Genomic DNA, 10860 nt, shown 5'->3' on the forward strand with positions numbered 1-10860 from the left:
GGGCTGCTTTCAATTTGTGCGTTGACCTATTGCATTGACATTTGGAAGACATTTAGGCTACATGGACATGCTTATGTTGGCTATATCAGCAGCATGCATGCAATAATATTCTCTATATATTATTGGCTTTCAATTACCGGATTGTGCCGGTTTTTAGTTTCCCCGTTTGACAGGTAAGATTATGGGTTGTTTAAAATGTCTCATTACACATGCTTGCTCTCGGCCTGAGCCATGTTCTAGAATAAAAATAAACATAGGCGTTTCACTGCAAGGACGCTTTTTTAATTTAAGCAATAAATATTCACATCTCTTTCAGCACACACTTGATACATTCACAAATAAAAATTCTAAAATTGTATATTTAAATTGGTGTCAATAGGTACCCTAACATATTAACACTTGTAGGCCTTTATCATGGTAGTTAACCATCTGTTTTGAATTAGAGAAATGGAAATAGATTTTAATTGAAGCCTACTGAATCTACTTTCATGTCTTTTGCTCATATATACATACCTAGTGGCACTCACATGCACGCACCTGAAACAGAATAGGAGTAATTTACCCCAAAACAAAGCCTATATGTATAATATATTATGTACATTTAGGTTTATACAGTACAATCCATTCAATTAGTGCAGATATACCCATGCAAAAAGAGCCAAAAGAAAACACCATTGAAGCGATAGGCAGAGCAACAAGTACTGAAAAACATTTACATTTCACATTCCTAAATCTCGCCAAATGTCACAATACACTTTATTTCTTGAGGTCTTTGATGTGCCTTCTTCTTATTCTGCATCTCAATTAACAACTTCATCAACTTCAGATCCCAAACCAGTCTCGAACCACATACCTTTGCCTAATAAGATACACCATTTAGCTCGGTAATCAATGGCACTAATTCCGGCCTATCTTGGTGCACTGTTACACGTTAAAAAACGACTCTAAGCACAAGAGACTGCACACCCAGGAGGTACTGAGATAAAGAAAAGTTGTCTTTTACATTCCACACGCGGGTTATGTTGAACAAGAAGCCCATTCAGCAGGGGCCCGGAAAATGTCCAAAAGTGTAAACAGAGATCTTTAAAGAATGATGAAGCAGGAGGATAAGAAGGCCATTGCTGACTTAAGACATCACTTGTGTGCAAAAACACAAAACTGCATTTAAAAGCGTGCGTTTTTATAAAGGCGTAGAGTGTCAAAACGCGCAACAAGTTGGTTTTAATGGCTGTAAAGAGTTGCCTCTGAAGGAATAATGGCTTCCTAAATGGAACATAGCTTTATAACTCTATGGCAAGGCTGAAGCCCTTTTCTTTACACGGAGCCATATACAAAATTCTAAAGTATATTTCTCCCCAAGAGCTCATGTTTTGTTTGCAAAAATAATCTCCTTACTCAACGCAAAGGGAGGAAGGAAAAGGTTCCACCATCCAAAAGGTCCTCAATCTCATTCATAATGTTTAAACCATTAGTATTACTATCGACCAAAAAAGAAATGGCAGTCATTATAGTATGGAAATAATCTCCCTACACATACGATAACACCCTCAAGCAGTTTACGTGAGTTGAGGGGATTAATATGTGTGCATAAATGGTCCTATAGTCATCTACAGTCAAACATCGCCGATATAATTAATCACTGATCAAAACATTTATCAAACAATAGTCATCATACTCATAGCAGATATACAGTATAATAATATCAATACAACAGCAAAAAAGCTTCAGAAACACTCAAATCGATTATTGTTCAGATAATTAATTCCCACTTCCCAAACGAAATGTTATTTATTAATAAGCCAGCTGGCTTTTGTCAACAGGAAAACCACTGTAGATCAAAAGACCATGAAGCCAGAAACCGTGCACAGGCCGAAGGACTTTGGGACAGGGCAACACATCTGAGGCTCAAAATAGAGAAAAATAAAGAGTCTTACAGCTAAGCAAAATCTGAAAACAATGACAGACACTAAGAGGCTAACAAGATTATTGCAGATTGTGTATGTTTCTTTGCAATTATCTGCAAGAACTTTTTACAATGTCAAACGCCCAAATAAACATAATCAATATTTCTAGTAGTCTTTTTTTTTTTTACATCAATAAATAAACGGCTTGTTACTTATATATGTGTGTTGGTTCCAACACTGCCTCGCCTCTCACAAAGTCATAACGCAGAAACAGTCAAAGGGGCCAAATTCTTGCACATTCAACTAAAAATAAAGATATATGGCTATAGCTTTTTATTTGTTCTGACGTCAGCGTGTATGTTTGGGGCCTCGGTCCGGTGGGTCAGTGTCTGAGCATGTGAACTAACTTCTACGCTACTGGTCAACGCTCTACATATGTGGGAAGCGGAGGTGAAAGTAGCAGAGGCGGAGCAAGCTGCGTTTCCTCTTCTCGCTCGCCCCGCTGCTGTCGGTCCTCGTCGAACGGCTCCGGGCTCTGCTCCGGCTCCCCGTGTCCTCTGCCCGCTCCGACCTCTGACCCTTGGAGCCCGACCCCCTGCTCAGACCACGGTGCTTATCCGGTTGATAGCTTTGGACTTGGAACTGCTGCTCCCGGGGCCGGTAGGACCCGCCCCCATCCCCTGCGGGCCCTGCTGAGGCGGCCCGGGGTGCTGAGTGGGGTGAGGGGAGAGAGGTGTATGAGGGGTAAGGGGGGAGGAAGGGGGGGGTAAAGGGGAGTGTGGTGGGGGAGGAGGGATGGAAGAGAGCGGAGGGTACTGGGGCAGATACTGGCCGACGGTAGAGGCGGGATGTGCATTGGTGGTGGTGGACGGTTGGTGGTGGTGGTGGTGGGGCAGCGTGCCGAAGATAAAGTGTGTCTGGTGGACGGGGTGGGTGACGGGGTGCGGGGTTTGAGAGTGACCGGGGTGGGTGTGGGAGTGTGCGTGGGGGTGCGGCTGGGAATGAGACAGTGTGAGAGGCGGCTTGGTGCCAGGGACGCCGGCCCCTCTGACAGAGTGTATGGACTGCGCGTGGTACCGGCCGAACTGCGGGCTCGGGGATGGCTGGGAGTGAGGAGAAAGGGGGGGAGGACAGCCCACTACCATGTTGCCGTACCGACCCGGCAGCCCATGCTGGGAGAGCTGGGAGAGATGCGCCAGCTGCTGCGCGTGCGTGGGCCCAAGCGGAGGGCGACAGGGTAGCGGGCTTCTCTGTATAGTATGAGTGGGAACGCCCTGCATAGGGGACGGGACAGTTTGTACGTGGTAGCGATGGTGATGGTAGTAGGGTGGCGGCGGCTGCACGACGGCCGTGTGACAGTACTGTGCATGTAGGGCCTGGATCTTGGAAGGCCCCCCGTCCAACTGGCACAGGGATGAAGGGGAGTGAGGAGGGGGACCTCCCGTAGTCGGTGGGGGGACAGGGGCGGGGTAAGGTGGCCCCGGTGGTATAAGGGGCGCCGGTGGTTTGGCGCGTTTGCTCCCAAACAGGGACCCGAGGAAGGAGCCACTGTTGTTGTTGCTGCTCCCCCCGCCAGGTACCCCCCCCACCCCTGATCTCTCTACACTGCTGGGGACCCCCCCCACTCCCGTCCCAGCAGTGGTGTGTTGTTGCCCCGGCCCACCCCCCACCCCCGATCCGGGGCTCAGGATGGGGCGATGCGGCCGGTAGTCTTCAGTTCCATAGCAGCCGGGGACCACGCCCGGAACGGTGTAGCGCTGGTGAGGCTGCGGGCTGCTAATGATGGAGCCCTGGGAGGGGAGAGAAGGAATCAATGCTTTGGATGATACCAACACGCCCACCTTCGCGGGGGAGTCCCCGGAGCAAAACAACCGCCTCCACCTGACAGCTCGGCGTCAAACACAAAGATGCAAATATCAGTATCATGTACAGAGCATGCTCGGCCTCCTATCTTCTTTTTTATAATAGGCATGCAAAGACTGTTAGTGTTACAGCAGGCGTGTGCAGGCATTTGCAACCAAGAATACACCCACGCACACACATACACACACACACACACACACACACACACACAGAAGACATGCATAAATAATGCAGTGCAAACATAGCACATGCTGGGGTCGGCTGTATAAGGGGTTGTTAAAGGTTAGGTCTGTGGGGGTTAGACAGCCACGGCTAGCCACTCAGACTTACTTCCATGGTACTGTCCAGAGAACCAACACTGTTCCTGCGACCACGTTTCCCTGCACCCCATCAGGAAGAGTCCATCAGTTAGTAAAGAGTGAAAGAACAGAATGGTTCATTGGTGTTTGTTTTACATGTGGTTGTTGTTGGGACATTGATGAGGTGGTGTCTGAATGGAACTGATGAAGAAATAGAAGAATATGAAGCAAGCAGGGAAGAATTTGACCCCAAGTGCTTACCCCAACCCATTGGAGAGAAATCAATTGGATTGGGCCTGTATCACCGAAGAGGCTATCCTCCCTCACCTGTGTCCGATAGGTCCCTGAGAGATGAGCTGAGGGCCGTGCGTTTGAGGCCTTCTGCAGCTGAATAGTTGTCATCCAGGCTGGGCCGTCCGAGAGAGCCGTTCACCACTTCCCCCTTTACCATACCGCTCGACAACAACCCAGTACGCATTACGCCTTTCTGCTTCTCCAACTCCGCTGTGGAAGACATCAGAGGAGCCATTAAAGGCTTTTAACAATCTGTTCGAGCCAATAAATGGCCATTATCTCTTAAAATTATAAAGGAAACCGGCATACTGACCCCTCATCAATAAACATATACAGTACTTATAGTATTAGTCAGATATAAACCTTCATCGTTCTCGGACTTTGGAGTTGCACTGCAAGACAATGACCAGCAGGGGGGGTACTTACACTCCACTCGATATTTCTCCATCTCCTGAACTTCTGCAATGCTCTCCCTGAGGTCGCTGACAAAGCGTGTACGGTCCTGCTGACTGGGCGCCAAAAAGACGATGAGCACTTTCCTCTCCCCGCCCAGCACCGCTGATGTCAGGCGAATGCCGTGGGGGTAATCTGGGAGGTGAAGTATGTTTGTTTATTTCAACATCCAAACGAGAGGGTCATCAAGAAATAGTTGAAACTCGATTTTTTTTATTGTTGCTCACAGGAGTTCTGGAACATGTGCACTTGCATCTCCACCAGAGGGAATGATTGTCTGAAGCTGTATGTCACTGAGGTTTTCTTCTTCTGGAAGATCTTGGTCACCTGGTGTTTGACAAAGATAGGCCAGGGTTAATACTCGCAGAAGATACTAAATGACAACCATTGTTATCTACGTGTAGCCCTAACACATTCAGAAATTTGACCCATGCAATATATATATATCACTCATACCTTTGCATGCAAATGGCCTCCTAGCTCTAAAGTCTCAAGTCTTACCACAAGGAGGTCATTGAAGAGGAAGACCTCTCTCTGGTGCACTCCAGTCCTCTGTGGTCTGGTAGGATCAGGCACCTCGTAGAGCTGGCAACAGCACACCAGCCTGCGGTGAGGCAGCGACAGCACCTACCCAAGCACACAGCTGTCATTTATTGGGGACATGAAACACTAAGCATGTGATCATATGAGAGGGTGAGAGCATGGAATATGGAAAAGTTTGATCATAGAAACAACGCAAGACATTTGGAAATACTCAGGGTCTATGTATTTACGATTTCCTATTGGAAACTCATCAATATTATTTATAGAAGCAGTAGTTAAAATATTTAGAGTGTGATTTGTTATAAATGCCATAGCCATTATTTTCTATATGTGAGTGAAATCTGTGAGAATATCTCTGTATGAGCCAATCTCTATATGAGCCTCTGTATGAGCCAATTTCGATTTTAGACCAATCCCTGCTTATTTTGGACAAATCATCTCTTCCCTTATTAATTCAGGGAATAAAAGGAGGGAGGGAGCAGAGAGTGAATGGGTTGTTTTATTTTAAAAATGTCATTTCTCTTCTGTTATCTATTAACAACTCTCAAATATGACCTACTTTAGCCAGAAACATAATTTGAGTTTCTTATTTTCTAAATAGAATCTGTTTCGAGGCTAAAGAGACCTGGCTCTGGCTACAGTGATTCAAATGTAAAGCTCACAGGCTTCTTGCCCACAATGACTCTTTCCACGGCCTGGACTTGGGACACGTGGTCATCGTTGGTCCTCAGCTCCCACTTCTGAATGCGCTGGTAGATCCCAACGAGGAGGTCCCTCGGAATGTCTTGACCATTGTCCACCCCTTGAGTTAAATAGGAAGGTTATGAGTTAATCCGCTTCCAACAAGTCTGATCAGAATCAGTGAAAGCAATGACAAGATGGATGTCAAGCTTAGTTTTACAGGTTTTTTCCACACTAGAGGGAGCTGGGTCCCCACATGATAGAAAATTCAATTGTTTTCAATGCTGCTTCCGAGATCCAGAGTTTCATAGTTAGGTGAATGTTGTTGAGTGCAAATTGTAACCTTACGAATCATTAGATATTGGTTTTGTGGTTATACATATGTGATTAATCGAGTCATGCCACATAAATCAATCTTGTAAATTACCTCATACATCCATAGCACGTTGAATCAATCTCAAACTGGTGGTTTGTTGTGCTTTCAAAAATTTTAATCGTTTTTTGCAGAATAATTTAGCTTTTGCCCACCTCTCAAATTCTTGATGAAGTCCTCAATCTTCATCTTCCTCTCGGCCTTGACGTTGGGGCTGTACATGTCTGTATTGAGGAGGATGATGGCGAAGGCCAGGATGAAGATGGTGTCCGGGTTCTGGAACTGGCGAACCAGCGTTGGGTTACACACACAGTACCTCTGACTGTGTGGAGGAGAGGAAACAAAGACCACAACTCAAGGAAGGGATTCAATACCACAGTCCAAATGTTATATATACTTGGTCCAAGCTTTGATGCAGTCGTAAACAATGCGACTGCATTCATTTATATGCATGGGCAAGATTTGAAACCATAACCACTGTTAACCGCTTAAAAACAGGTCACACGGGAACACAGCAGACGTGTGGAGCCCCATAGCAGCTCCCTCATGCAACAGCGTCATGGCCATGGTCCCAAACGCACCTGAAGGCCTCGATGAGCCTCTCCACCTTCTGGGCTTCTCCCTGGACCTTGATCTGGGCCTGGAACTTCCTCAGGGCATCGTCCAAGTCCATACCAGAGAAGTCCATCTCATCCACCACACAGCTGCACACACACACACACGCACACACACAGACACATGCGCGCACGTACCCACGCACGTACCCACACACGTACCCACGCATGACCCACACAATGTACACCAAGACAAAGTTACAAATTATGCAAGGACCAAAAAATATATATTTGTGGGTGGTTGAAAATCCTCTTGCATAAAGGGATAAGACCATGCCACTTTATTATTTTTTAAAAAGTATTATGTAAATGGTCTTTGTGTGATCTTTTAGATTTTAAAGAGAAAAAAAATCTAACCGGACACATTACTGAAACCTGAAAAGAATCCATTTGGTTTCACTTCTCACTCGCTTACGCACTCAATAATTTAGGTTTGCTTCTGGATTCCTTACTCACTCCAAAACATCCTTGTTGAACTGTTTCTGCCGGTTGCCTAGGAACTCCCCAATCATCTGTCTGCTGAGGCCCTTCCTCTCAAGGATGAAGCGAGCGATCCCCACCGGCGTGTCTGACACAAAGCCTCTCTCTATCAGGTACTGGATTCCTTTTTCTGGCTTCCTGTAAGAGGCAGAACAAAGTTCCCATTCAAAGCTGAACTGTACATACGATGCATTCAAGCAAGACATTTATGACATTTTCTTGGACTATAGACTAGTGGCTTCTATTTATATTCTGTCTTACATGATCGATATTCCTACGACTGAGTTTCCGGAGGCCCCTTACTTGTTGAATAGGTTGAGGCCGATGCGGTACTGGCGCCTCTGCACCACGTCGTTGTTGAAGGGCGGCGAGTCCCAGCTGTGGCGGCTCTCCCTCTGGTAGGTTTGCTTGCCCAGCGGCGGCAGCGGCTCGCGCAGGCTGTCCTGCGACGAGGAGCCCGAGCTGCAGTTCACCGTCTCGTTGGAGTTGGTGGTGGAGTTGAGCGAGTCGTTGTCGCCGTCGGAGCAGCAGGGCTGCTCCAGCACCCCGGGGGGCAGCGCCGGGGAGGAGGAGGAGGACAGCGGGGTGGTGGGGGGCTGCTGTGGCGAGGAGGAGGAGGACTGCGTGTCCGGGTACTGGTGCTGGTGGTGGATGGGGTGCTGCTGCTGGTGGTGCTGGTGGTGGTGGAGGGCCACGTGCTGGGGGATGTGTGTGGGCAGGGGCCGGCCCACGGCGCGCGTCTGGCCCTGGGCGGTGGCGGTGGAGGGGGGCCGGGTTGCCATGTTGGGCGCGTGTTTGAGGGTCCCCTGGGGGGAGCCGGTGCCCGCCCCCGGCTCCTGCTCGTACACCAGCTGGCGGCTGAGGGAGCCGCGGTCGGAGCGGTCGCTCATGTCCACCGAGCTGTCGCTTGGGGGCTCGATGGTGAGCAGGGGCAGGTGGGCGCCCCTCAGCCGGTAGTCCCGGCACTCGGTGCACGGGGTGCTGCGGCGGCTGTTGCTGCTGCCCCCCCCCTCTGTGTCGCGGCTGTCTTCGCGCACGGCCACGCCGCCGCCGGGGCCCCAGTACTCAGTGTCGGTGCTGCTGGGGGCCCGGTCCAGGGACAGCGGCGAGGAGGGCATGCAGTCGTCCATGTAGAGGGTGACGTCGCTGTAGGACGTGGCGGTGCTGTCCCCGTGCATGCTGGCCCGGGCACGCTCCCCCAGGCCTCTCTGGGAGGACGGGTTGCTGCTGCTGCTCCACACGCACTCCCCGAAGTCCCCGCCCTCCCGGCTCCCCTCCTGGGAGTCATCGCGGCCCGCGGTGCGGCAGCTCAGGGCGTCGTCTATGGAGTCGGCCAAGGACTTCACCTGGAGGACACCAATGTAGGAATAGGAAGGATAAGCAATCGGAAGTACGGCAGGGATGTTTATCTTCTCCCTGTCTGAGATGAATGATGGACTGAGCCTTTGTTTTCTCAGCATAACATTGTTTCTCGCTTTTGTCACTGGGTTTCAGGAAATTATCTTTTAATTAAGATTTAATCAGTACAAAGATGGTTACGGTTATGATTCTCCTACTGAAAAGACTGACGTCTGCATATTTATATATGTGTGTCTGTGTGTGTGTGTGTGTTTGTGTGTTTGTTCTTTTAAGGAAATGGGCAAATCCATGTGTTACTCATAGCCCCATTCAATGCCTTTACCTGCTTGGAGAAGGAGTCCTCTAAGTGTGTGTAGTTTGCGGGGCGGTCCACATCCGGAGAGTGCGGGGGGCCGATGGCGACGCTGTGGGTGAAGTTGGTCTGCGTCTGGGCCTGCTGCTGCGGCTGCCGCTCGTCAAAGGAGTACTGCAACCGCATGTTGGACAGGATGATGCGCCGGGTCATGCGGCTCTCCGAGGCTGAGCTGCGGAGACGCTCAAAGTTCTTGTTCATGCGGTACTGCCGGAAGGCCGTCTGGATGGTCTTGGCTGCTCTGCGGCTTACGAAGGAGCCACCGTACTTTCTCTCCAACATCTCCACCTGGGCAGGGGGGGGGGAAAGGTTTCCGGGCGGTCACGTTAAGGCGCAAGGACACTTTGCAAGAACACTTAAAACCGAGCGTGGGAACTGCTTTCATGAAACACGTTCACCATCAGACCAGGAATATCGAATTTGAATTAGAATTTTGAGTTTGAATTTCATTTAATTTTTTAATGTTTTTACGTGTCATCATTTCTATACATTAAGACACCGACGATGTAAAACACGGACGCTATCATTCACAGCAGCCATACCTTCTTGTCCTGCAGGTCTGTGGAGAGCTCATAACTATCCAGTGCCTTGCATCGCTTGTTCTCCTCCTCCTCTTGTTTGCGCAGAGCTAGGCTAGCGGGCTGGTGGCGCGTGCGCAGCGCCCAGGCCAAGCCCACGGAGCCGGGGCCCGACACACAAGGAGGGCCCCTGGGTCCCAGAGGGCCGACGCTGTCAGTGTAGAGCTCGGGGCCCCGCTGGTAGGAGGAGGTCTGGATGTATGAGCCGTCCGTGTGGGAGCCCGTGTCCGGGCACCGGGAGTCCACTTCCACACTAGAGGAGGAGACGGTACGAGACGTTATGGTGGTCATGGTTCTAGGGAAAGTAGGACATCAGAAAAGATCAATCAGGCATCGCATCATACATTTACACCATCAGGTTTTTTGAAGTCATGCTTATCAATGTATGAGACAGGAGGAATCTGGACGCACAGGGCATTAGCAAACCTGTTGCGCACCAGATACAAAGCAGTAGTTGAATTCCTCTAACATGGACATCATAGTTTGAGACAGGACACTCACGTGTTAGCATCCCAGCGGCGGTGTATTAAATATCTCTTATTGGATCTCATAAGGAAAGGACGCCACGCCGGGCAATGGTGCACTGAACTAGACCTCTATGTCTTCTGTTATGTGTCTTAAGAGGACGGACACATCCAACCTGACACGTAAAAGGATCTTTAGAATCAGATCCAGAGAGAAATAAAACTTTGGCCAAGTGTCAGAGCAGTTAGTGATAAGAATGTTGCAGTTCGTCAAAATAATGTTTTGCCTGGGAAATTATTTAATTTTTCTTTTTAACCCACAAGCTTCAATATGCGTGAGAGAATGTGCCTCTGACTAACGTGTCTCTCTCGCCTCGATTAACACATTAAAATATCCCTAAGCTGAGTTTTAAATAAGTACTCGCTGAGCAGGTCAGCATCAAATACGAACATTATATTTCAAGGAAGCTACTGAACACCACAGCGTAACTTCCACACTCAAAAACTTTCCACCTACTAATTAGGTGGTTTCAAACACTGAAGAACCTTTTACCGCAACCAAATCTGCAATTACAGCCTAGATCTAGCCTCAGCACTGTCCAC

The 10860-nt window shown here is 48.9% G+C and overlaps 1 protein-coding gene across 1 annotated transcript; it reads right to left on the minus strand.

Annotated features, from left to right (window-relative positions):
• Positions 1 to 260: 260 nt before the first annotated feature.
• Positions 261 to 10305, minus strand: iqsec2b (IQ motif and Sec7 domain ArfGEF 2b). The gene is given in 15 exon segments (XM_079741212.1): positions 261 to 2683; positions 2686 to 3694; positions 4098 to 4147; positions 4394 to 4570; positions 4787 to 4948; positions 5041 to 5140; positions 5315 to 5440; positions 6019 to 6158; positions 6566 to 6732; positions 6992 to 7114; positions 7481 to 7642; positions 7808 to 8850; positions 9186 to 9503; positions 9758 to 10088; positions 10295 to 10305. Coding segments are annotated over 14 exon segments (4254 nt in total). The 5' UTR covers positions 10085 to 10088; positions 10295 to 10305; the 3' UTR covers positions 261 to 2333.
• Positions 10306 to 10860: the final 555 nt, after the last annotated feature.

Source organism: Pollachius pollachius (assembly GCF_949987615.1).
Source record: "Pollachius pollachius genome assembly, chromosome: 8".
Taxonomy (NCBI): domain Eukaryota; kingdom Metazoa; phylum Chordata; class Actinopteri; order Gadiformes; family Gadidae; genus Pollachius; species Pollachius pollachius.